Source organism: Triticum urartu, chromosome 2A (genome assembly GCF_056163025.1).
Source record: "Triticum urartu cultivar PI428250 chromosome 2A, HENAU_Tu73, whole genome shotgun sequence".
In the NCBI taxonomy this organism is placed as follows: Eukaryota; Viridiplantae; Streptophyta; class Magnoliopsida; order Poales; family Poaceae; genus Triticum; species Triticum urartu.
Genome location: NC_141874.1, coordinates 413,670,742 through 413,698,454, shown reverse-complemented (window position 1 = coordinate 413,698,454; position 27,713 = coordinate 413,670,742). Strand labels below are relative to the sequence as shown.

The 27,713-nt window shown below is 50.3% G+C and overlaps 1 protein-coding gene across 1 annotated transcript; it reads left to right on the top strand.

Annotated features, from left to right (window-relative positions):
* Positions 1 to 24,041: 24,041 nt before the first annotated feature.
* LOC147985303 (uncharacterized) lies at positions 24,042 to 26,527 on the top strand. Its single transcript, XM_087541504.1, has 6 exons — positions 24,042 to 24,578; positions 25,005 to 25,139; positions 25,227 to 25,427; positions 25,569 to 25,853; positions 26,106 to 26,213; positions 26,498 to 26,527. The coding sequence occupies exons 1-6, from the start codon at positions 24,042 to 24,044 to the stop codon at positions 26,525 to 26,527; spliced, it is 1,296 nt and encodes a 431-aa protein (XP_087397630.1).
* The last annotated feature ends 1,186 nt before the right edge of the window (positions 26,528 to 27,713 follow it).

Sequence of the window (27,713 nt, the reverse complement as noted above, 5' to 3'; positions counted from 1 at the left end):
CAACGGCCGACGTGCTTCTTCAATCTCTGGTCTTCCTTCTCCAGCCGCCTAAACTAGCGCCGGCGGGACTGCCTGCTCCCTCCTCTTGTGGCCCGTTGTGATGCCGCGCAGGCTTCCCCGGCCCACCCTACTCCCTCCGCTGGCCTGGCCGCACGCAATCAACTGCCTCCATATTACGCGAAAAAAATGATTCCTCCCACTGACATCTGGGGCGCACCGGTTGGGAGGCTGACCTGTGGGCCTACTAAGTTGACACGTATGCAGGGCTTGTAAACTTAGTCAACAAACAATTCTAGCAGCAGTAACCGTTGGATTTGAATCGAATGGTCCCGCTGCTTGTTCAATCGATGCTCTTCTTGCACCAGCCGCCCAAACCAGCGCCGGGGAGACCGCCTGATCCTGCCTCCACTAGCTGGCTATGCTGCCGATGAGGCCTCATCGCCCCCTACTACTCCCACCGCTAGCCAGGCCCTGCGATGATGACAACCTCACACCGCAGCTGAACCAGTGAACCCTCGTACTCCTCTCCGCGTGGGCATCCACTGCCGCATCTTCCCCGGCTCCGTGTCGTCGCCTTCCTAGGCCTCGCCGTCGTCCATCGCCTTGGTGCTCTTGGCGCGGCATGGTCAACGTGGTCAACGACATTCCATCGGAAGAGTACTGTACGTGGAGAGGCTGACAGCTGGGTCCATGGCTAGAGCCCAGTTTTTTTTGTGATTTGCCAAGTAAGTCGCTTTGTCAGGCCTGTTGGGCTGTAAATCTTTCAAGACGAGGAGAGCTTTCATTTGGCTGGCCGAGAAAATGGCCCATCTGTAATGAGAAATGGGCTGTAGTTTCAAATATCTTTTTTCATTTCGAGATTTGAAATTACATTAATTTTTATGCGTGGAGAATTTGTTGGATTTTATATTGATATACATTTATTTTTAAAATCAGTTTGAATGTGAGTCGAAATTTCGGGATTAAAAACAGTTCGGACCGCACCGAAATATGCAAAATTTCGTATAATTTTCTAACCGTGGCCACAATATGGGCTGTAATGCTAACAAAAAGAATATGGGCTCCAAATAAACCTTAATAATTAGCAAATGGGCTGTAAATTATTAGAAATAATGGCAGATGGGTTGTATGCTGTTTTCCACAGATTTGAGGCTTTCCTAAAAAAGGTTGACGCACAAGCAATGACTATTGGATGGCCATCCAACGGCCGTCGTGCTTCTTCAATCTATGCTCTTCCTGCTCCAGCCACTCAAAGAGGCGCCGGCGGGACTGCCTGCTCCCTCCTCCCCGTGGCCGGCTCTGCTGCCGCGCAGGCCTCACCGCCCCACCGTACTCCCATTGATAGCCTAGCCATCCCTCTACTCACCCACACCTGCTGTTATTCTCCGGCGACGGCAGACGAACCAGTAAACCCTCATACAGTCATACTCCCCTCCGCGTGGGAAACAACTGCCGAGTCTTCCCTGCCTCCGTGTCGTTCCCTTCCTAGGCCTCGCCGTCGTCCACCGCCCTGGTGCTCTCGGCGCGGCCTGGTCAACATGGTCAACGACCGACATGCATCTGAAGTGGACTTTATGTGGAGAGGCCGACAGCTGGGTCCACGGCCGCACGCAAGGAAATGCCTCCTTAATACGCGCAAAATAATGATTCCTCCACCTGACATCTGGGACCCACCGAAAGGGCCTCTATATTTCACGAAAAAACGTTACCGCCGTTGACAGCTCGGACCCACCAGCTATATCTTCGCACGCAAGGAAGTGCCTCCTTATTACGCACAAAAAAATGAATACTCCCCCTGTTAGCTGGGACCCGGAATAGTGGCAGGCTGACTTGTGGGCCTACTAAGTTGACGGGGACGGAGGGCTTTGTCAACTTAGTCAATATGCACGATTCTAGCTCCAGTGACCGTACGATGTCCATCCAACGGCCGTAGTGCTTCTTCAACCTCTGGTCTTCTTGCTCCAGCCGCCCAAACCAGCGCCGGTCATGCCTCGTGCTCCTGCCTCCCGTGGACGGCTGCGATGCGGCGGAGGCTTCACCGCCCCCTACTACTCCCAGCGCTGGCTAGGCCATCCCTCTACTCACCCACACCCCCTGTTATTCTGCCGCGACGGCAGCCTCACACCGAAGCGAACCAGTGAACCTCGTACTCCTCTACGCGTGGGCATCCACTGCCGCGTCTTCCCTGGCTCCACATCGTCCCGTTCCTAGGCCTTGCCGTCGTCCACCGCCCTGGTGCTCTTGGCGCGGCGTGGTCAACGTGGTCAAGGAACGGCTTCCATCGGACATGGACTGTACATGGAGAGGCTGACAGCTGGGTCCACGGCCGTAGCAAGGAAGTGCCTCCTTATTACGTGCAAAATAATTATTCCTCCACCTGACAGCGGGGACCCACCGGACAGGCCACCGTATTTCGCCCCCCTGACTGCTGGGACCCACCAGCTATATCTTCGCACGCAAGGAAGTGCCTGACAGTCAGGACCCACCTGGTCGAAGCATACGTAGAGTTGTCATTTTGGTCACGAACGTGTACGTACATATATACTGGTGGATGTAGAGGCGCGCATGTGTCGTAGTAGAGGCGGCTAGGGTGCAAGAAAGAAAATACGGCCACGTATGTGTACACGGGCGGGATCTCGAGCGCCTACTCGCACATACGTACGGCCAGGGCTCGTGTACATGGCTGGGTCGGAACGGAGAAACAACATCATCGTCGTGTTCATGGGGAGGCAATGGAATGCGTCGTGTTCATGGGGAGGCAACGGAATGTGTCGTGTTCATGGGGAGGCAATGGAATGCGTGGTCGTGTTCATCAGGAGGGCTTGGACGCAACAGGCGATGGAAACGAGGCCTGGCATACCGCAAAACGGAGGAAACGACCTTGTGTTCGACCGGCCACGTTCGAAACGGGATCCTGTTCATCGGGAGGGGTCTGGCGTACCGCAAAACGGAGGAAACGGACCTCCTACGGTTGAAACGGGGGTCCTGTTGATCGGGAGGGGTGTGGCGTACCGCAAAACGGACGAAACGGACTTGTGTTGGAGCGCTACGGTCGAAACGGGGGTCCTGTTCATCGGGAGGGGTGTGGCGTACCGCAAAACGGGACTCCACGGGATACTGTTCATCTCCACCGTCGACCCCCTCCAGCCTCCAGGAGCTACTGTTCATCCACCGTCGACCTCCTCCAGCCTCCACCTGCGACTGTTCATCCACGGGCTCCTGTTCATCCAGCCTCCACCGCGCGCTACTCCACCGGCTACTGTTCAACCAGCTCTCTCCACGGGCTCCTGTTCAACCACCCCTCCACGGGCTATTGTTCATCCTGCCCTCCACCGTCTACTGTTCATCCTGCCCTCCACGGGGTGGTCCTATTCATCCAGCCCTCCACGGGGTCCTGTTCATCCAGCCCCAACCGGCTCGATCGATCGGGGTCCTGTTCATCCAGAGGCAACACCACGGGGTCCTATTCATCCACCCCCACCAGGAACTATTCATCCACCCCCCCCCCCCGCAACGCTCACTGTTCATACAGAGGCAGCATCGATCGGCTTCAGTTAGCAGCAATAGCGAAGGAATCGCTCGATCGGGTTCAGTTAACAGCCATCGATCGATCGCTCAGGTTCAGTAACGCGTAGCCTGCGGTGCAATCGCTCGGGTTCAGTTAGAGCCCAATGTCTCGCTCGGGTTCAGTTAGAGCCCAATGTCTCGCTCGGGTTCAGTTTGAGCCAACGCCTCGCATACACGCGCGTAAGTGTACGAGAGAAGCACGCATCGCTCGGCCCCCGACCTCCCACCGTAACCGGGAACTCCCCGAAATTTTCCTCGCCCATGCTTCTACCACGGTTTTTTCCGTCATGGACGGCCCAAATAATGTGATGCAACTGCGTCTCCGGCCCGCCCAGGACGAAAAGCCCATTTTCTGTCATGATTTTTTGTCATAGAAGTAGGAGCCCACCACATCTATGAAGATACCGGGTTTTGTCACAATTATCGTCATAGAAGTGTCATATGTATGACAGAAAAAAATTTGTTCGGCCCAAAATGTCATGGATGTGTCTTTTTTTTGTAGTGAGTGCCCTATACGGCATCGGCAAAGAAGGCCACGGGGAAGGCCAAGGGGGTCCGGAGTGGCCCACGCCGCAAGGGCGCTTCGGACGCGACGTCTGAAGACAAGACCCGCTCCTCTGCTGGCGAAGATGACGATGATGATGAGGAGGAAAGTGATTCTCCCCCTGATGGGGGAGGAAGAAGAGGGAGGCCTCCACAATTCTGGAGGCGGAGGTGCCCAAGAAGGGGAAACGCACTGTCGAGGGCAGCTCCGCGTGGGACGTCGACAGCAGTCCGGAGCGGTGCCCCCGGAACAAACCCCTGGTCGCATCGTGAGTGCTAAGAACCCGTACACATCCATTTATCTGGCTTTTTCGCCTTATGGTATTTTATATGATTTAATCATGTTATTGCAGTCCGGCCCACGACAGCTTCCAGCGATCCTCATCAAGTGGCTCGTTGGACTCAAAGGAAATGGCCAGCGAGACACCGCCGGCCGCTTACTCTCCCAAGGCCAAGGGAGACAACGAGGTGCTCTCCCAAAGGACCTTCCCAGGCCAGGGAGAGGTTCAGGAGCCCGTCATGGTGGCGCCGGAGGTCGACACCTTGGCCGCCGGACACATGGGGGGACAGACCCCCATGGAGACTAACGATGGTGGTCGTGCTCAATTCGGCCCCCATATGAGCACGGATTCGGAGACCCATATGGCCCCGGAGTCCGACAAGCAGTTTCCTTCAAGAGAAGGAGGCGTGCCCATCCCGCCGGCGACCTCTATCCAACCAAAGGCGCCGGAAAATCTATTGGAAGTGTTATGGGGAGCTTCCATTGTGGAAGAACACCGTATCCTTATGGGTACGGTGATTGAGAAGGTTCAGTCCGTTAAAAGTGGACTGGCCGAAGCTTGCAGCAGCCCGCTGGCAGGTTTTGAGGTAAGCGGCGTTTAACCGAGAAAATCCCCACATAGACAGTAGCCCCTGAGACACTGTCCGGTGTTCGGAAAGAAAATTCGGACAGAGGATCAATTAAATTTCGCAGGAAACTGGCCGCGACTTCTCACACTGCCAAAGTCTCCGGACTAAAGTAGAAACTGGAGTGGGCCGAAGAAGAGCTCGGCCAGGCGAGGAAGAACCTGGAAGACCAGCAAGGTATGCAATGACTCGCTATATATTCGAAAAGAGTAAATGATGTATACTGACCATAGTGTCATTACATATGTAGGGAAGATGACCGAGGTCGAGGCCCTGAAAAAGGTCCTGGCCGAAGCCGAGGGGAAAGCTGTCAAGGAGCAGGCCGCTCGCAAGAAGCTGAAGGCCCGGCTGAACAAGGTCCAGCAAGAGCTCCAGGACACGGTTAAGAAGTATGAGACCCTGGAGGGCGATGTTTCGGCTCGAGAGACCGAACTCTCCAAGGCTCGCCAAAGCGGGGAAGCGGACCGGGTTGAAGCCCAGGGTGCCCTCCAGGAGATCCAAGAGGCCAGGAAGATCACGGCGGGTAAGGCCTTTAGTATGCAAAGCAAGTATATGAAGAAGATGTATTTCTTACTAACCCGGATTCGGAGTTCTCCAGGCGCCTTCGTAGATCTGGCGCGCAGTGTGTCCGACGCCGTGGAGTTCTTCCGAGCCGAAGAAGGGAGCTCCACAGAGAAATTGTTCTGGTCACAGTACCTTGCACCAGAGCATCCTTTGCCCTTCACCGATCAGCTAAAACAGCTGGTGGAGCTGCATAGGGTAGCCGAACTAGCCATGAAGGACTTGATAATCCGGCTGTGGCCTGCCGAAGCTATGCCCGGCAGCTACTTCGGGCTTGTGAAGCGGCTGGTGAACGCGTGTCCTCGGCTGGACGCCGTCAAGCGATCAGCCTGTATTGAAGGTGCACGCATGGCCTTCGCCCGCTGTAAGATGTGGTGGGCGAGGATGGACGCCATCGAGCTGACCAAGGTGCCGCCAGAGGGCAAGGAGCACCGCACACCCGAGCGCTATTTTGCTGATGTCCTAGAGGGGTCTCGCATTGTAGCAATGCAGTCTGGGCAAGACATTATTTTTGAATGAATACATTCATGTTGTCTTTGCCTTGTATGATTAAACAAAACTTTTATGTAATATAATGCTTTAAAAAAATTCTCCTCCTGTGCGGCCGTTTTATGTGAAATCTGAGAGTTGGCCAGTCGTCGGCTTCTGCCCCCACGTAGGAAATACGGGGGTGTTCGGGGTGTAATCTAAACACTCTTGATCCAATTGTTTGGTCCTTGAAGGAGGTGTTCAGCGCGACGAACCAGGCAATCGGACTATGCGGCTTTAGCACTCTCACTTAGCCATAGGAGTTCGACAATAGAAATATATGCGCAGCCCCTAGTATTCGGACTAGGATGCTGCAAACAATTGATCGGGTAAGTACCAATCCCTCGCGTAATGCAGAAAAAATCTCTAAGGATTTGAGACCTCCGAAGAGCTGACCGGCTCTCTCCACATCATGACAGTCAGTTTTAGGCTGTCTCTACTGAGGTGCTCACTTGGGTAAACCAAGGCACAATCGCAGTAGTTCTCCCTTTACTACCCTAGCCGATATAGCGGAATGTAAGGTAGCAAGCACAGGAGCCGGGCAACCCAACTATTGACCAAAGACATGATTCAGAGCCAATGCATATAGTGCTAAATTCGGGGTGCCGAACTGTACTATAAAAGTGTTCGGACTTTTGTTGCCATGTTGTGGGGCGCTATGAAGTCCCTGGAAAATTGAAACGCACCCGAGTGTACATATGTTATCCGATAGAATTACCAGAAAGGAAAAAGGCAAAAAGAAAGAAAAAGGAAGAACCAGTGGTAAGCTAGAGCCGTGAAAATTTGGGCCGCAAACTGTTTCTATTATAATTTCATTGGTGCGTTAAAGCGCATTTATACAAGTAATGCAATAAGCGGAAAGGCTATTTACTATAACTTCACCAAGAGAGAACTGTGTGTGGGTCCTGAAGATAGGTAAAGAGATCGTTAAAGAGACCACCTAAGAGTTTTCTAGTACGTCCATGCTTCTTGTTGTCTTGGTGTTTTTATCCTTCAAAAAGAATCGATGGTCAAGCCACCAGGGAAGGCCTGTAAAAAAGGAAAAACAAAACAAAAAGGGGAAATAGTGAAAGTATGAGTGTTCGGGGCGGTCGATCCGTATTGCGGATCACAAGCTGATTATGTCTCCATCCGGGTCCATGGTATTTTTAGTGTGTAATTATGTACGCGCGATACGATGGCCGCCACTTGGTCAGGCGGGGATGGAGGCCGAATTGCTAGTCGAGCTCCTGATGAGCCGAGTTGTCCTTCTGCGGAATGGTTCGGACTCTCTTGACAGTGTCCGATGGATCGGCCGCCGAATTGAGGTTCTGCTTGACAAGGCCGCCCTGTACCTCCGCCGCTAAGGCAGCGGTGTGCTCCTCGGTGCGGAGGGAGTGTTCTGTATTTCCATTGACTTTTATGACACCGCGCAATCCGGGCATCAAGCTTGAGATAAGCGTAGTGTGGCACCGCATTGAATCGAGCAAATGCGGTTCATCCGAGCAGTGCGTGGTAGCCACTGCGAAAGGGGATGATCGAAGATTAACTCCTCACTCCGGAAGTTGTCCGGAGACCCGAAGACAACCTCTAGTGTGATAGAGCCCATGCAGCGGGCCTCTACGCCTGGTAGGACTCCTTTAAAGGTATTCTTTGTGGGCTTGATCCGCGATGGGTTAATGCCCATTTTGCGCATTGTATCCTGATAGAGCAAGTTGAGGCTACTACCACCGTCCATCAGGACTCGCGTTAGGTGGAACCCATCAATTATTGGGTCCAGGACCAGTGCAGCTGAACCGCCATGACAGATACTGGTCGGATGATCCCGGCGATCAAAAGTGCTCGGGCATGACGACCATGGATTAAATTTTAGGGCGACTGGGTCTATCGCGTAGACGTCCCTGAGCGCGCGCTTGTGCTCCCTCTTGGGGATGTGGGTACCATATATCATGTTTACCATTTTGACCTGAGGAGGGAACTTCTTTTGTGCCCCTGTGTTCGGCGGCCGGGGCTCCTCGTCGTCGTCTTCGCTTTGCGATCCCTTATCCTTATTCACGGCATTTAACTTGCCGGCCTGTTTAAAAACCCAACAATCTCTATTGGTATGATTGGGTGGTTTGTCTGGGGTGCCATGAATCTGGCACGGACGATCGAGTATGCAGTCTAGGCTAGATGGGCGCGAATTGTTCTTTTTGAACGGCTTCTTCCGCTGACCAGGCTTAGAGCCACTGAATCCGGCATTGACCGTCGTATCCTCGGTGTTGTCGTTGTTATTTTGACGTTTGTACCTGTTGCGTCGAGACTTGTCGTTGCTATTTTTAGCTTCAGGGGTGCCGGCGTCGCTTGCATTGTTTTTGCTACAGGCCAGCCAACTATCCTCGCCCACGCAAAAGCGGGTCATGAGTGTCGTGAGGGCTGCCATGGACTTTGGCTTCTCTTGGCCGAGGTGGCAGGCGAGCCATTCGTCGCAGATGCTGTGTTTAAAGGCCGCTAGGGCTTTGGCATCCGGATAGTTGACTATCTGGTTCTTTTTAGTTAGGAACCTGGTCCAGAATTTCTTGGCGGACTCTCCGGGCTGTCGAACTATATGGCTTAAGTCATCGGCGTCCGGAGGTCGAACGTATGTACCTTGGAAGTTATCAAGGAAGGCTTCTTCCAAGTCCTCCCAGTTGCCGATGGAGTTTTCGGGCAGGCTGTTCAACCAGTGCCATGCTGGTCCTTTGAGTTTCACAGGGAGGTATTTAATGGCATGAAGGTCACCGCCGCGGGACATATGAATGTGGAGAATAAAGTCTTCGATCCATACCGCGGGGTCTGCGGTGCCATCATATGATTCTATATTCATGGGTTTGAACCCTTCTGGGAATTCATGTTCCATGACTTCGTCGGTGAAGCAATGAGGGTGTGCGGCGCCTCTATATCGGGCCGTATCGTGAGGTAGCTCTCATGGGGTCCGTCTGCGGCTTTCAGCCCGCGCATGACTAGGTTTGTCACGTCCGAAGAGATGGCCGTCGTCGCGTGTCGGGGCACGTCCTCGTGATCCGTAGATCGATCTGGTATGTCCTCCTTTATTGTTCAGGTCATGTCAAAGGTCATATGTGTGACCGTGAGCTGATTTACCTCTGCCTTTGCGATGAGGCAGGGCGGGCAGGTGTTCCGCTTGAGTTGCCGCTTTGTCCCGGCCACGTGGTGGTCGGTCAGCCACATTGCAGAATGGTGGTATGTGTTCGGGCGCCTCGTGTTGGGGAACGTAGTAATTTCAAAAAAAATCCTACGCACGCGCAAGATCATGGTGATGCATAGCAACGAGAGGGGAGAGTGTTGTCTACGTACCCTCGTAGACCGGCAACGGAAGTGTTGACACATCGTAGAGGAAGTAGTCGTACGTCTTCCCGATCCGACCGATCCAAGTACCGAAGGTACGGCACCTTCGAGTTCTGCACACATTCAACTCGGTGACGTCCCTCGAGCACTGATCCAGCCGAGTGTTGAGGGAGAGTTTCGTCAGCATGATGGCGTGATGACGGTGATGATGTTCTACCGACGCAGGGCTTCGCCTAAGCACCGCTACGATATGACCGAGGTGGAATATGGTGGAAGGGGGCACCGCACACGGCTAAGGAACGATCACAAAGATCAACTCGTGTGTCATGGGGTGCCCCCTTGCCCCCGTATATAAAGGAGGGAGGGGGAAGGTGCGGCCAGCCCCTAGGGCTGCGCCTGGAGGAGTCCTACTCCCACCGGGAGTAGGACTCCCCCCTCTTGCCTTGTTGGAGAAGGAAAGGGGAAGGGGGAAAGAGGAAAGGGGGGCGCCGCCCCCCCCTTCCTTGTCCTATTCAGACTAGGGGGGAGGGGGCACGCGGCCTGCCCTGGTCGGCCCTCCTTGTCACACCTAGCTAGTTCAAGCATTAGAGTGTGCATCATGTTTAAATTTCTCTTAAATTTCAAATGGGGAAGGCATAAACCCCCAACACCCCCCTGGAAACAACTAGGGTTTACTAAAATTATTTTCAATGAACCTGAAATGCCCTTCTAAAAAGTTTACCCTCTTTGTCTTGGGTTAGAACCTCTGGCAAAATTGGTGCACAATTTTCTAGGTCAACAGAAGGTCATTGAATTAAATCATAAGTATTTGAATTTGGGCATTTAAATGCTATAAAATAATTTAATGCTCAAATAATTCTGGAAATAAATGTTTGCTGTTGGAAATATTCTAAACAGAGCCCACAATTATTTTCAGGATTTTTGGAAACGTTTTAGTATTTTAATTAAAGCCCAACAGTTGCAGTTAAATAGAAAAAAACAGAAACAAATCAAAAAAAGAGAGAGGGGGAGCCCACCTGGGCCTTACCTGTGCTGGCCCAGCCACCTGGCTCGGCCCAGCCGACTGGCTTGCCAGTCGTCGTCCACCTCCCGCCAGGAGGACGCGGAGCGCGTGGCCGGCGCCCGCGGCCACACGCCGGCCACCTCCTGCTTCTGCCGACGTCCCGGAGACGTCCAGGGATGCCAGGCGACCCCCACGTCCCCCCTCTCATCCTTGCTCACTCTCCCCTCGTCTCCCTCACCCTCTCCCGCACCATGGCCGACGCACCTGTCGCCGTCTCACCGCCGTAGTCGCGCCCTCCATCACCCCCTCGCCTCTCTGACATGTCCAGAAGCTCCGCCGCGACGCCCTCGCCCTCCCCACCGAGCCACGCTTCGCCGGAGGCCCTGCATCGCCGCCATCGGGCCGTCTTCAACCTCGGTACCCGCTAGACGCCGTTCATCGATTCGCCTCGCTCCGGTTGCCCCCGAGACCACTGAGCTGCTCATCGACCTCCCTGTGAGCTCCGCCGCCTTTCCCCTCTTCTTTCCCACGCATTTGCACCCTCTAGGCCATAGTTCCACCATGGCCGAAGCTCGTCTCCGCTCGAGCTTGTCGCCGGCGTCGCTTCGGCGACCATTTAGTCCTCCCGTGCTACGCAACATGCTTGCCGCATCGCGTAGTGCCTCGCTAGCGCCTTAGTTTTCGCGTTTGCACGCCGCAGCCCACACCCCGCACATGGCCGAACTCCGGCCGCCGCCTTGGAGCTCGCCATCGTCGTCTCCGGCCACCGTAGGCCCGGCCTCCACCACCACTAGATGCACGACTGCAAGAGCTCTCCAACAAGCCCAAGAACGGCCTCGCCCGTGCCCTGTGGGTGTTTTCCGAGCCGCACCACCGTCTCGGGCCTCGCCGGCGTCGAGTTGCCGACGAGTTTGACCCAGTTTGACTCCTGGGTGGGCCCAGGTAGACCCCCCTGAGTCTATGACAGGTGGGGCCGGTCTGCTAACTAATCTAGGATTAGTTTTAACTAATTTTAATTAAATCAGTCACTGACATGTGGGCCCAGGCCCCACTGACAGCTAATTAGTGTTAATCTAATCCTGTTAATTAGCTGAGAGGCTGGTAGAAGGGACCCACCAGTCAGGTTTGACCTGGGCTGGCGCCTTTGACCTGCTGAGGTCAGCATGATGCAATGCTGACGCAGTGATGCATTTTCTGGATTTATTTTTATTCAGGAAATTCCAGAAAATAGTCAAAACTTCTAAAAATCATAGAAAATCAACCATAGCTCCAAATGCAAAGATTTATATATGAAAAATGATCAGGAAAATTCAATCTATCCATCTGTAATGGTTTCATGCATGACAAAACAAGTTTACCTTGCTGTTTAAGCAGAATAAGGAAATGCACTATTAAAGCCATGTTTAATAAGCTAATAATTGAATCTTTGATTCAAATAAGCACATTCCTTTCTGTTATAGCTTGGATTAGGCCAAGACACATTCATATTGCCATGTCATAGCATGCATCATATTGGTGCATATCGTCATGTGTTGATTGTGTTCTGATGTGTTCTTCGTGGTAGGTTCTGCCTCCGAGGATATTCACGAGTATCCAACTGAAGGGCAGTATCCCACTACCACTCCATCAAGCAAGCAACCCATTGATCATTCCGATACAAACCCATGTTCTCGCTTCTGCTCTTGTTTACTGCATTAAGACAACGCGATTCAAACTGCTGTGTGCTACGGTAGTTGAACCCTTATCCTCTGCATGACCTGTCATTGCCACTGTAACTAGATGAAACCCACTAGCATGTGTAGGAGTTGGTTGAGCCATGTATGTGATTCCTACCTTGCTATGCCTGCTATGCTTAGAGTTGTGTCAGGTCTGGTTCATCTGGGTGATGGGCTAGAGTGAAATGCTTATGTCGGTAATATGAGGGATGTGTTGAACATGTTTTGGTAATGGTATCGATGAGAGGCCATGTAGTAGTACATGGTGGGTTGTTTCATTGAGATCGTCCCTAAGAACTGAGATCTGTATGTGTGATTTAAGATTCAGCTACTACCATGCGTTGGGATCCTTAATTGACCCTCTCGGCTTCTTAATCACCCTAGTACTCTGTCCAGGAGTTGCAAATAGTTTCTGGTGTTTGTAGGTTATGTGTTGGCGGCCGTGCGTAGCGCTGACCCTAGGGGTGGGCTATGTTGCGGTAGATACATCGTGGCATGGTGTACCGAGTCACCCGTTTGGTGTCTCGGGAACCCTGTTCACATCGTTCGGGGCCGTATGTGGAAACCTCGGCCGGACTCCCTGCGGATGGAACCTGGATAGGCGATAAACCTGGACTAGAGACTTAAGTGTTTAGGTAGGCCGTGGCCGACACCCTCGCTGGGCTTCCGCTTGAAGGTTGCCGAGTACATGTCGTGTAAACAGCGGTAAGTGGTGAAAGCGTGTATGACGAAGTACACCCCTGCAGGGTATAAAACTATTCGAATAGCCGCGTCCGCGGTAAAGGACTACTTGGTTGCCTATACAGTTCATAGACAAGTTAATGGATACTACTAAAAGACTCAAGATAAGTGTGAGTACCGAGGATGGCCCTCTCGTAGGATGACGAGGGAGGATCCACGGTGGAGTATTGTGTTGGTGAGTAGTGGACTCGTGTGCGAAAACTATTTTACTGGTGAAGTTCCGTAGGATAGCTTAGCCAAGAGTCAAAGCTGGCTTGCTGCAATAACCCCACCACCTTCTTGAGAATGAGCATGTATATTAGGTTCTGATGTAAGACTTGCTGAGTACCTTGTACTCATGTTTGCTTATTTATTGTTTTCAGACGACAACACTGCCCCCTCCGATGGGTTTTATGTAGACCTTGACGTCGACGAGTGACTAGCCACCCAGGTGGTGATCCTGGCCATGGAGGGCCCTATGTAGATAGACAGGCTTCGAGAAGCCTTCTTTCTTTCTAGTGTCTGTACTCAGACCGGTTTCTTCCGCATGTGCTTGTATGATTGTATGACTTGAGTGTCGGGTCATGTGACCCCTATCTGTATGAACATGTTATGTATGGCTCCCTGGAGCCTTTTAAATAAAGTACTTGAGTTGTAGAGTTTTGTTGTGATGCCATGTTGTATGTACTCATATCGGGCATATTGTGTGTATGATTGAAATGCTTGGTATGAGTGGGATCCGACAATCTAGTTGTTTATCCTTGGCAGCCTTTCTTATGGGGAAATGTAGTCTAGTGTTCCTCGAGCCATAGTAGTCCGCTACAGCCCGGTTCACCGGAGTCCTGCTAGCCCAGCACTACTGTTCAGGACACTTGACTGGCCGGCATGTGTTTCACTTCGTTCCTATGTTTGTCCCTTCGGGGAAATGTCACGCGGTGATTTCCGGAGTCCTGCCTAGCCTGCTACAGCCCGGGTCCCATGGAGTCCTGTTAGCCCAGTGCTACAGCCCGGAATCACTCGCTGATGACCGACGTGCTCGATGTGATTCATGTATGCCTGTCTCCATAGGTCTGTGCCGCTTTGGGTTCACGACTAGCCATGTCGGCCCGGGTTCTCTGTCATATGGATGCTAGCGACACTATCATATACGTGAGCCAAAAGGTGCAAACAGTCCCGGGCCATGGTAAGGCGATACCCGTGGGATACCGTGCGTGAGGCCGCAAAGTGATATGAGGTGTTACCGGCTAGATCGATGTGACTTGGAATCGGGGTCCTGACACTCCTCTTCTCCCTTAGGGCCCATGTAGGCCCATTAACCCCCGGGGGGGTTCCGGTAACCCCCGGTACTCCGGTAAAATCCCGATTTCACCCGGAACGATTCCGATATCCAAATATAGGCTTCCAATATATCAATCTTTATGTCTCGACCATTTCGAGACTCCTCGTCATGTCTGTGATCACATCCGGGACTTCGAACAACCTTCGGTACATCAAACCACAAAAACCCTAATTACGATCGTCACCGAAGTTTAAGCGTGCGGACCCTATGGGTTCGAGAACTATGTAGACATGACCGAGACACGTCTCCGGTCAATAACCAATAGCGGAACCTGGATGCTCATATTGGCTCCTACATATTCTATGAAGATCTTTATCGGTCAGACCGCATAACAACATACATTGTTCCCTTTGTCATCGGTATGTTACTTGCCCGAGATTCGATCGTCGGTATCTCAATACCTAGTTCAATCTCGTTACCGGCAAGTCTCTTTACTCGTTCCGTAATACATCATCCCGCAACTAACTCATTAGTTGCAATTCTTGCAAGGCTTAAGTGATGTGCATTACCGAGAGGGCCCAGAGATACCTCTTCGACAATCGGAGTAACAAATCCTAATCTCGAAATACGCCAACCCAACAAGTACCTTCAGAGACACCTGTAGAGCACCTTTATAATCACCCAGTTACGTTGTGATGTTTGGTAGCACACAAAGTGTTCCTCTGGTAAATGGGAGTTGCATAATCTCATAGTCATAGGAACATGTATAAGTCATGAAGAAACCAATAGCAACAAACTAAACGATCAAGTGCTATGCTAACGGAATGGGTCAAGTCAATCACATCATTCTCCTAATGATTTGATCCCATTAATCAAATGACAACTCATGTATATGGTTAGGAAACATAACCATCTTTGATCAACGAGCTAGTCAAGTAGAGGCATACTAGTGACACTCTATTTGTCTATGTATTCACACATGTATTATGTTTCCGGTTAATACAAATCTAGCATGAATAATAAACATTTATCATGATATAAGGAAATAAATAATAACTTTATTATTGCCTCTAGGGCATATTTCCTTCAGTCTCCCACTTGCACTAGAGTCAATAATCTAGTTCACATCGCCATGTGATCTAATACCAATAGTTCACATCACCATGTGATTCAACCCATAGTTCACATCAACATGTGACCAACACCCAAAGGGTATACTAGAGTCAATAATCTAGTTCACATCGCTATGTGATTAACACCCAAAGAGTACTAAGGTGTGATCATGTTTTGCTTGTGAGAGAAGTCTAGTCAACGGGTCTGCCACATTCAGATCCGTAAGTATTTTGCAAATTTCTATGTCAACAATGCTCTGCACGGAGCTACTCTAGCTAATTGCTCCCACTTTCAATATGTATCCAGATTGAGATTTAGAGTCATCTGGATCAGTGTCAAAATTTGCATTGACGTAACCCTTTACGACAAACCTTTTTGTCACCTCCATAATCGAGAAACATATCCTTATTACACTAAGGATAATTTTTACCGCTGTCTAGTGATCTACTCCTAGATCACCATTGTACTCCCTTGCCAAACTCAGGGCAGGGTATACAATAGGTCTGGTACACAGCATGGCATACTTTATAGAACCTATGGCTGAGGCATAGGGAATGACTTTCATTCTCTCTCTATCTTCTGTCGTGGTCGGGTTTTTAAGTCTTACTCAACTTCACACCTTGTAACACAGGCAAGAACTCCTTATTTGACCGTTCCATTTTGAAGCACTTCAAAATCTTGTCAAGGTATGTACTCATTGAAAAACTTATCAAGCGTCTTGATCTATCTCTATAGATCTTGATGCTCAATATGTAAGCAGCTTCACCGAGATCTTTCTTTGAAAAACTCCTTTCAAAACTTTATTTATGCTTTGCAGAATAATTCTACATTATCTCCGATCAACAATATGTCATTCACATATACTTATCAGAAATGTTGTAGTGCTCCTACTCACTTTCTTGTAAATGTAGGCTTCACCGCAAGTCTGTATAAAACTATATGCTTTGATCAAATATCAAAGCGTATATTCCAACTCCGGGATGCTCGCACCAGTCCATAGATGGATCGCTGGAGCTTGCATATTTTGTTAGTACCTTTAGGATTGACAAAACCTTCTGGTTGCATCATATACAACTCTTCTTTAATAAATCCATTAAGGAAAACTGTTTTTGTTTATCCATTTGCCAGATTTCATAAAATGCGGTAATTGCTAACATGATTTGGACAGACTTAAGCATAGATACAAGTGAGAAACTCTCATCGTAGTCAACACCTTGAACTTGTCGAAAACCTTTTTGCGACAATTATAGCTTTGTAGATAATAACACTAATATCAGCGTCCGTCTTCCTCTTGAAGATCCATTTAATCTCAATTGCTCGCCGATCAATGGGCAAGTCAATCAAAGTCCATACTTTGTTCTCATACATGGATCTCATCTCAGATTTCATGGCCTCAAGCCATTTCGCGGAATCTTGGCTCATCATCGCTTCCTCATAGTTCATAGGCTCATCATGGTCAAGTAACATGACCTCCAGAACAGGATTACCGTACCACTCTGGTGCGGATCTCACTCTGGTTTACCTACAAGGTTCGGTAATAACTTGATCTGAAGTTACATGATCATCATCATTAGCTTCCTCACTAATTGGTGTAGTAGTCACAGGAACAGATTTCTATGATGAACTACTTTCCAATAAGGGAGCAGGTACAGTTACCTCATCAAGTTCTACTTTCCTCCCACTCACTTCTTTCGAGAGAAACTCCTTCTCTAGAAAGGATCCATTCTCAGCAATGAATATCTTGCCTTTGGATCGGTGATAGAAGGTGTACCCAACATTTTCTTTTCGGTATTCTATGAAGATGCACTTCTCCGATTTGGGTTTGAGCTTATCAGGTTGAAACTTTTTCACATAAGCATTGCAACCTTAAACTTTAAGAAACGATAGCTTAGGTTTCTTGCCAAACCATAGTTCATACGGTGTCGTCTCAACGGATTTAGATGGTGCCCTATTTAATGTGAATGTAGCTGTCTCTAATGCATAACCCCAAAACGATAGTGGTAAATCGGTAAGAGACATCATAGATCGCACCATATCTAATAAAGTACGGTTACGACGTTCGGACACACCATTACACTGTGGTGTTCCAGGTGGCGTGAGTAGTGAAACTATTTCACATTGTTTTAACTGAAGGCCAAACTCGTAACTCAAATATTTTCCTTCTACGATCATATCGTAGAAACTTTTATTTTTGTTACGATGATTCTCCACTTCACTTTGAAATTCTTTGAACTTTTCAAATGTTTCAGACTTGTGTTTCATCAAGTAGATATACTCATATCTGCTCAAATCAACTGTGAAGATCAGAAAATAATGATACTTGCCGCGAGCCTCAATATTCATCAAACCACATACATCAGTATGTATGATTTCCAACAAATCTGTTGCTTGCTCCATTGTTCCGGAGCACGGAGTCTTAGTCATCTTGCCCATGAGGCATGGTTCGCAAGCATCAACTGATTCATAATCAAGTTATTCCAAAAGCCCATCAGCATGGATTTTCTTCATGCGCTTTACACCAATATGACCTAAACGGCAGTGCCACAAATAAGTTGCACTATCATTATTAACTTTGCATCTTTTGGTTTCAATATTATGAATATGTGTATCACTACGATCGAGATCCAACAAACCATTTTCATTGGGTGTGTAACCATATAAGGTTTTATTCATGTAAACAGAACAACAATTTATTCTCTTACTTAAATGAATAACCGTATTGAAATAAACATGATCAAATCATATTCATGCTCAACGCAAACACCAAATATCACTTATTTAGGTTCAACACTAATCCCGAAAGTATAGGGAGTGTGCGATGATGATCATATCAATCTTGGAACCACTTCCAACACACATCGTCACTTCACCCTTAACTAGTCTCTGTTCATTCTGCAACTACCGTTTCGAGTTACTACTCTTAGCAACTGAACCAGCATCAAATACTGAGGGGTTGCTATGAACACTAGTAAAATACACATCAATAATCTGTATATCAAATATACCTTTGTTCACTTTGCCATCCTTCTTATCCGCCAAATACTTGGGTAGTTCCGCTTCCAATGACCAGTCCCTTTGCAGTAGAAGCACTCAGTTTCAGGCTTAGGTCCAGACTTGGGTTTTTCAGTTGAGCAGCAACTTGCTTGCCGTTCTTCTTGAAGTTCCCTCTACTTGAAACTAGTGGTTTTGTTTACCATCAACACTTGATGCTTTTCTTGATTTCTACCTTCGTCGATTTCAGCATCGCGAAGAGCTTGGGAATCGTTTCCGTTATCCCTTGCATATTATAGTTCATCACGAAGTTCTACTAACTTGGTGATGGTGACTAGAGAATTCTGTCAATCACTATTTTATCTGGAAGATTAACTCCCACTTGATTCAAGCGATTGTAGTACCCAGACAATCTGAGCACATGCTCACTGCTTGAGTTATTCTCCTCCATCTTTTAGCTATAGAACTTGTTGGAGACTTCATATCTCTCAACTCGGGTATTTGCTTGAAATATTAACTTCAACTCCTAGAACATCTCATATGTTCCATGACGTTCAAAACGTATTTGAAGTCCCGATTCTAAGCCGTTAAGCATGGTGCACTAAACTATCAAGTAGTCATCATATTGAGCTAGCCAAACGTTCAGAACGTTTGCATCTGCTCCTGCAATAGGTCTGTCACCTAGCGGTGCATCAAGGACATAATTCTTCTGTGCAGCAATGAGGATAATCCTCAGATCACAGATCCAATCCGCATCATTGCTACTAACATTTTTCAACTTAGTTTTCTCTAGGAACATATAAAAATTAAACGGGGAGCAACATCGTGAGCTATTGATCTACAACATAGATATGCTAATACTACCAGGACTAAGTTCATGATAAATTAAAGTTCAATTAATCATATTACTTAAGAACTCCCACTTAGATAGACATCCCTCTAATCATCTAAGTGATCACGTGATCCAAATCAACTAAACCACAACCGATCATCACGTGAAATGGAATAGCTTTCAATGGTGAACATCATTATGTTGGTCATATCTACTATATGATTCACGCTCGACCTTTCGGTCTCAGTGTTCCGAGGCCATATCTGCATATGCTAGGCTCGTCAAGTTTAACCTGAGTATTCTGCGTGTGCAAAACTGGCTTGCACCCGTTGTAGATGGACGTAGAACTTATCATACCCGATCATCACATGGTGTCTGGGCACGACGAACTTTCGCAACGGTGTATACTCAGGGAGAACACTTATACTTTAATAATTTAGTGAGGGATCATCTTATAATGCTACCGTCAAACAAAGCAAGATAAGATGCATAAAAGATAAACATCACATGCAATCAATATAAGTGATATGATATGGCCATCATCATCTTGTACTTGTGATCTCCATCTCCGAAGTACCGTCATGACCACCATCGTCACCAGCGCGACACCTTGATCTCCATCATAGCATCGTTGTCGTCTCGCCAATCTTATGCTTCCACGACTATCGCTACCGCTTAGTGATAAAGTAAAGCATTACAGCGCGATTGCATTGCATACAATAAAGCGACAACCATATGGCTCCTGCCAGTTGCCGATAACTCGGTTACAAAACATGATCATCTCATACAATAAAATTTAGCATCATGTCTTGACCATATCACATCACAACATGCCCTGCAAAAACAAGTTAGACGTCCTCTACTTTGTTGTTGCAAGTTTTACATGGCTGCTACGGGCTTAGCAAGAACCGTTCTTACCTACGCATCAAAACCACAACGATAGTTTGTCAAGTTGGTGCTCTTTTAACCTTCGCAAGGACCGGGCGTAGACACACTCGATTCAACTAAAGTTGGAGAAACTGACACCCGCCAGCCACCTGTGTGCAAAGCACGTCGGTAGAACCAGTCTCGCGTAAGCGTACGCGTAATGTCGGTCCGGGCCGCTTCATCCAACAATACCGCTGAACCAAAGTATGACATGCTGGTAAGTAGTATGACTTATATCACCCACAACTCACTTGTGTTCTACTCGTGCATATAACATCAACGCATAAAACCTGGCTCTGATGCCACTATTGGGGAACGTAGTAATTTCAAAAAAATTCCTACGCACACGCAAGATCATGGTGATGCATAGCAACGAGAGGGGAGAGTGTTGTCTACGTACCCTCGTAGACCGGCAATGGAAGCGTTGACACAACGTAGAGGAAGTAGTCGTACGTCTTCCTGATCCGACCGATCCAAGTACCGAACATACGGCACCTCTGAGTTCTGCACATGTTCAACTTGGTGACGTCCCTCGAGCTCCGATCCAGCCGAGTGTTGAGGGAGAGTTTCGTCAGCACAACGGCGTGATGACGGTGATGATGTTCTACTGATGCAGGGCTTTGCCTAAGCACCGCTATGATATGACCGAGGTGGAATATGGTGGAAGGGGGCACCGCACACGGCTAAGGAACGATCACGAAGATCAACTTGTGTGTCATGGGGTGCCCCCTTGCCCCATATATAAAGGAGGGAGGGGGAAGGTGCGGCCGACCCCTAGGGGTGCGCCTGGAGGAGTCCTACTCCCATCGGGAGTAGGACTCCCCCCTCTTGCCTTGTTGGAGAAGGAAAGGGGAAGGGGAAAGAGGAAAGGGGGGCGCCGTCCCCCTTCCTTGTCCTATTCGGACTAGGGGGAGGGGGGGCGTGGCCTGCCCTGGCCGGCCCTCCTCTTCTCCCTTAGGGCCCATGTAGGCCCATTAACCCCGAGGGGGTTCCGGTAACCCCCAGTACTCCGGTAAAATCCTGATTTCACCCGGAACGATTCTGATATCCAAATATAGGCTTTGAATATATCAATTTTTATGTCTCGACCATTTCGAGACTCCTCGTCATGTCCGTGATCACATCCGGGACTCCGAACAACATTTGGTACATCAAAACACAAAAACCCTAATTATGATCGTCACCGAAGTTTAAGCGTGCGGACCCTACGGGTTCGAGAACTATGTAGACATGACCGAGACACGTCTCCGGTCAATAACCAATAGCGGAACCTGGATGCTCATATTGGCTCCTACATATTATACGAAGATCTTTATCGGTCAGACCGCATAACAACATATGTTGTTCCCTTTGTCATCGGTATGTTACTTGCCCGAGATTCGATCGTCGGTACCTCAATACCTAGTTCAATCTCGTTACCGGCAAATCTCTTTACTCGTTTTGTAATACATCATCCTGCAACTAACTCATTAATTGCAATGCTTGCAAGGCTTAAGTGATGTGCATTACCGAGAGGGCCCAGAGATACCTCTCCGACAATCGGAGTGACAAATCCTAATCTCAAAATACGCCAACCCAACAAGTACCTTCGGAGACACCTGTAGAGCACCTTTATAATCACCCAGTTATGTTGTGACGTTTGGTAGCACACAAAGTGTTCCTCTGGTAAATGGGAGTTGCATAATCTCATAGTCATAGGAACATGTATAAGTCATGAAGAAAGTAATGGCAACAAGCTAAACGATCAAGTGCTATGCTAACGGAATGGGTCAAGTCAATCACATCATTCTCCTAATGATGTGATCCGTTAATCAAATGACAACTCATGTCTATGGTTAGGAAACATAACCATCTTTGATCAACGAGCTAGTCAAGTAGAGGCATACTAGTTGCACTCTGTTTGTCTATGTATTCACACATGTATTATGTTTCCGGTTAATACAATTCTAGCATGAATAATAAACATTTATAATGATATAAGGAAATAAATAATAACTTTATTATTGCCTCTAGGGCATATTTCCTTCACCTCATCATCGAACTGAGGTAGTAATTTGCGTTTCGGGTAGCTTTTGGTCGGGCGCTTCAAGCCGTATTCTTCGGCTGCTAGGACGTCAATCCATTTATCGTTGAGCAGATCTTGGTTAGCTTGAAGCTATTGCTGCTTCTTTTTCAGGATCCTTGCAGTGGCTATTAGCTGGCGCTTGAAGCGCTCCTGCTCAAGAGGTTCCTCGGGCACGATGAAATCCTCGGTGCCGAGGCTCGCCTAATCCTCAAAGAGTGGAAAATAATCACTATCCTATGAGTCCTCATGCGTGGCATGTTTACCAGGGCTAACCTGTCCAGCTTCCCGTTCATCCTGTTCGGTAGCTGCGTCAACGGGGTCTTCGTTGTCTTCGGCACCTTCCGGAGTGTTATCTTCTCCTCTGCCGGTGTTGCTATCTTTACTGCGGCGTGACTTAGAGTGGTGCCGCTGACGCCGGTGTTTCGATTGTATCTCAGGAGGTTTATCCTCAACTGGATCTTCTTTGTCATCGTCGATGTTCTCCTTTGGTGCATCCACCATGTATACACCGTACGAGGAAGTGGCCGTCCAGCATTCGGTGAACGGTGGGTCCTGGGCCTCTTCTTCTCCGGCGTCATCGTCCATACCGTCGATGTCGTCGGAGCCGTAATCGAGCATGTCAGTTAAGTCTTCGATAGTGGCTATGAAGTGGGTGGCGGGTGGGGAGCGAAATTCCCTGTCATCAGCTTCTAGTTCGAACCGGATATAGTTCGACTGTGAATCCCCCGCTAGGGATATTTTTTTTAATGAATTCAGCACATCGCCCAAGGGTGAGTGCCGGAAGATGTCCGCGGTGCTGAATTCGGCGATCGATAGCCGATCATGCTCGACATGCGCAAACGCACATAGTTTGAAACTTTTAACCAGAAACGAGCCTGAGGTTCCGATGACACAGGCATTACCAGAGGTTAGGTCTGTGTGCGGCTCCAACGTCGTGGATTTCGCGGCTTCCGTGGCGGGATTAAGCTTCCTGTCCTCGGATGGCGCGACCTGCTGTTGATCTAAGGCCAGAGCGGTTACAGGTGCAATTTCCTGGGTATGGCCCGATGATAGATCTAAGTCATGTTCATCGAGGTGACGGGGAGCGATCGTCGTGGTATCGAATCCGTCAAAGATCAAGTCTCTGCGGATATCCGCGGCGTAGTTCAAGCTCCCGAATTTGACCTGACGGCCAGGGGCGTAACTGTCGATCTGCTCCAGATGGCCAAGCGAGTTGGCCCGCAATGCGAAGTCGCCGAACACGAAGATCTGTCCGGGGAGGAAGACCTCCCCTTGGACAGCGTCGTTGTAGATGATTGAAGGAGCCATCAAACCTTTTGAGGACGGCACAGTGGAACTCTCAATGAAAGCACCAATGTCGGTGTCAAAACCGGCGGATCTCGGGTAGGGGGTCCCAAACTGTGCTTCTAGGATTGATGGTAACAGGAGAAGGGGGACACAATGTTTACCCAGGTTTGGGCCCTCTCTATGGAGGTAATACCCTACATCCTGCTTGATTGATCTTGATGAATATGAGTATTACAAGAGTTGATCTACCACGAGATTGTAATGACTAAACCCTAAAATTCTAGTCTGGCTATGATTATTCGGGATTCGGCCTATCTAGGGACCTAGCCCTCCGGTTTATATAGAGATGGGAGGGATCTAGGGTTACACAAGGTCGGTTACAGAGAAAGGAATCTTCATAGTTGGTCACCAAGCTTGCCTTCCACGCCAAGGAGAGTCCCATTCGGACACGGGTGGAGTCTTCGGTCTTTGTATCCTTACGGCCCATCAGTCCGGCCCATATCCAATAGATCAGACACCCGAGGACCCCTTAGTCCAGGACTCGCTCAGCAAGAACTCTGATTCAGGACCTGGAGGAGACCTTAGCGAGCCTATGCTAGGTGGACCTGCGGCTCAACCTGGAGAAGTATGTGTTTGGTATCCCTTCAGGCAAGCTATTGGGCTTCCTCGTGTCTCATAGGGGGATCGAGGCCAACCCGGAGATGGTCAATGCAATTGAAGACATGATCCCACCACAAAACCTCAAGGAGATGCAGAAGCTTGTAGGCTGCGTGACTTCGTTGGGACGCTTCATCTCCAAGTTAGGGGAGCGCACATTGTCGTTCTTCAAGCTGATGAAGAAGAAGGGTCCATTCGAGTTGACCTTCGAGGCCGACCTGGCGTTTCAAGACCTCAAGGGATACTTGACCAGCCCACTGGTGATGGTGGCACCTCGTCCTCGCGAGCCCATGGTACTCTACCTATCCGCCACACCCCACTCCGCCAGCGCGGCATTGGTGGCACTCAGGGAGGGGCCCGAGGTCAAGGACCCCCCAAGTGGAGTCGCCAAGCCGGATGAGGAAGCCCAGCACCAAGACGATGCTCCTGGGACAGCGGCTGCCACGATGGGTCATCAAGCCCAAGGAGCAGGAAACCCGCAGGAAACACCTCAGTCCCCGGGAGCTAAAAAACCCGTCAGCTCTCCCACCCTGGTCGAGCATCCAGTATACTTCGTCAGCATAGTCCTGCAAGATGCGAGGGTGCGATACCCCATGCCTCATAAGCTCTTGCTCGTGCTCCTGGTGGCCTCACGCAAGCTGCGCCACTACTTCCAAGGTCACCCCATCAAGGTCGTTTCAGCCTACCCATTGGAGAGAGTGCTCAGAAGCCCCAATGTTGCGGGAAGGGTCGCCGAATGGAACATCGAGCTGCAAGCGTTCGACCTGGAGTTCAGCACAACCAGAGTCATCAAGGGGATGGAGCTCGCCGACTTTGTGGTGGAATGGACTGACACCCCGGAGCTCGAAGCAGGCGAGAACCGATCCCTCTCTCCAGGAAGTGAGGCGCCAGATGGTTGGGTCATGTACTTCTACAGTGCGTTTGCACGTTAGGGCATGGGGGCTGGAGCTGAGCTTATCTCGCCCACTTAGGACAAGCTTTACTACGCCGTGCAAGTCTGCTTCCAGCGGGGCGAGAAGGTCTCCAACAACATCGCAGAGTACGAGGGTCTCCTCGCCAGCCTCAAAGCGGTAGTGGCCCTGGGAGTGAAGCGCCTCACCATCAAAGGAGACTCACAGCCCCTCGTCAACTTCTCCAACAAGGTGTACGAGCCAAAGGATGAGCACATGGAGGCATACCTCGCGGAGGAGCGCAAACTGGAGAAGCAGTTCCTGGGTCTGGAACTACAGCATGTACCTCGTGGCACCAACAAAGAGGCCGATGACATCGCCAGAAGAGCATCTAAGTGGCAGCCCCAAGAGCCTGGTGTCTTCGAGGAGCGGCTCTTCAAGCCCTCGGCAGCACCTCCACCTGCGGAGCCGGTGCCATCTCAGGAGGAACTCCCCCAGCCTCCAGCCTTGGGAGCCCCCGCCAGCGGCCCGACATCGAGTGTGCGTCTCCTCTTAGCACTCGAGCCTCAGGAGGGGAGCTAGATCGAAGAGTTCAAGGCATACCTGACGCAAGGCACATTGCCGGAGAAGGAGGAAGACGCAGAGTATGTGGCCTGACAGGCTACGACGTACTGCATTCAGGATGGTGCGCTATACAGGAAGCGGCCAAATGATGTTTCTCTGCGATGCATTTCCAGGGAACAGGGGAAGGAGTTGTTCACTGACATACATGGCGGAGACTGCGGGCACCACTCATCGTCGCGCACCCTGGTCGGCAAGGCTTTCCGCAGCGGGTTCTACTGGCCCACGGCACTCAACGATGCGGCCGAGCTAGTGAAATCTTGTGAGGCATGCCAGTTCCACGCCAAGCAGATCCACCAGGCTGCTCAGGACCTCCAGACTATTCCGCTCTCATGGCCGTTCGCGGTCTGGGGGCTGGATATCCTGGGACCACTCCCTCGAGCACCAGGAGGCTACCGCTACCTCTACGTCGCCATTGACAAATTCACCAAGTGGGCGGAAGTGGAAGCTGACCGCACCATCTCGGCCGAGTCAGCAGTCAAGTTCATCAAGGGCCTCGTAAGCCGATTTGGGGTCCCTAACTGCATCATCACCGACAACGGTTTGCAGTTCACTAGCAATCTCTTCAAAACGTATTGTGCTAACCTTGGAACGCAGATCTGCTACGCCTCCGTGGTGCACCCAGGGAGCAACGGCCAAGCCGAACGCGCCAACGTAGAGGTCCTGGGGGGTCTCAAGACAAGGACATTCGAGAAGAAGCTTGAGGCATGCGGCAGGGGCTGGCACGACGAGCTCCTGTCCGTGCTGTGGTCCATCCGCACCACCGCCACTAGACCGACAGGCGAGACCCCGTTCTTCCTTGTCTATGGAGCAGAAGCGGTTCTCCCACACGAGGTCAGGCATCGCTCCACGCGGGTCCTGGCATTTGATGAAACGCGGCAGCACGCCATGCGGGGGATGGATATCGCGCTAGGGGAGGAATGTCGTCGAGAAGCCTCGCTCCGAGCTGTGAGGTACCAGCAGGTGCTGTGGCGGTACCACTGTCGCAGCGCCCGCTCCAGGACGCTCAAGGTGGGTGATCTTGTCCTGAGGCGGGTACTCTCCAGGGAAGGGCTGCACAAGCTCTCGCCCATGTGGGAGGGCCCGTTTCAGGTCGCCCACGTCTCCAGGCCTAGCACCGTGCACCTGGAGACGCAGGACGGGATCCCCATCCAGAACACCTAGAACATCCAGCACCTCCTAAGGTTCTACCCATGAAGCAAGGCCCGGTGCCTGTGAAGCAAGGCACAGTGCCTGTGAAGAATCTCCGCTCGTGACACTCTCACGTAATAATGATTGGGGCTGTACACTCCCCGGAGTCTCAGGAGTGCTGCCCTTGGGCCTCAGGGGCTCCCTCCCATGCCTAGTGGCAGCACTTAGCTCCGCGCTGGTGAGAAGACAAGAAGACTAGACTAGGTGCCGGACGCAGCTTTTCATTTTCTTTTCACAGTTGGTTTGCCCCCTCTTTTAAAGTGAGAATTTTCTTTCTGGTTTTCCTTGCTGGCCTGGTTTCATTGTCCTCGTTGCCTCCCTTTCTGCCCTCGGTTCCTCTTTTTGACATGTTCTCTCCCTCACGTGCCTCGCGAGGGGGGTGGACGGGCGCCTCGTGAGCGTTTTTGTTTTCTTGTCTTTCGCAAGGCACCCTCGCTCGAGCTCGCAAGCTAGCGTGCCCTTCTCAGTCCGTGCCCCTCGGGTGCCGCGATGCGAGGCACGGGGTTACGGCCGGCAGTGCCTGCGATCAGGACCCGGAAGAATAAGGATTTCCTAGAAAATTTTAGCAGTTATCAGGCGCCCCCCCCCAAGCACAGGAGACCTCGTCAGGCATTGGGGAACGCGCGTCTCGCGAGGCGGAATCTACTCCAGGCGCATCGAGCTAAGTTGTTCCTACGCACATACATAAAACATGACGCTGCAACACAACACATGAACAATAAACATAGCACTGCCACTTAGAGATCATAATTATTGCATGCCCCGGCGGGGCCCCATACTTGTCTCTCTCTTAAATGCAGGAAGGAAAGGAAGAACGAAACAAAAGCGGAACGTGCTCCCGCGGCAGGTCGCGAGGATAGGCCCAAGGCGCTCTCCTAAGCTCAGCCAGACCCCTCCTCATGCTTCACCAGAGCGCGGAGACGAGATGACTCGCTGCCGCCTTCAAAGCGGGCATGGCGCCATGGTGGCTGGTCGTAGCCACCGCTGCTAGAGCTGTCGCCGGAAGAAGAATCG

What these genes read in the sequence shown, in the direction of transcription:
- LOC147985303 (XM_087541504.1), top strand. Translation starts at nt 24,042, where the DNA reads ATGGTCAATGCAATTGAAGACATGATCCCACCACAAAACCTCAAGGAG. An exon ending in TCGTCAACTTCTCCAACAAG is followed by an intron (nt 25,140 to 25,226) that starts GTGTACGAGCCA and finishes CTGGAACTACAG; the next exon opens with CATGTACCTCGTGGCACCAA. An exon ending in CCAGCGGCCCGACATCGAGT is followed by an intron (nt 25,428 to 25,568) that starts GTGCGTCTCCTC and finishes TACTGCATTCAG; the next exon opens with GATGGTGCGCTATACAGGAA.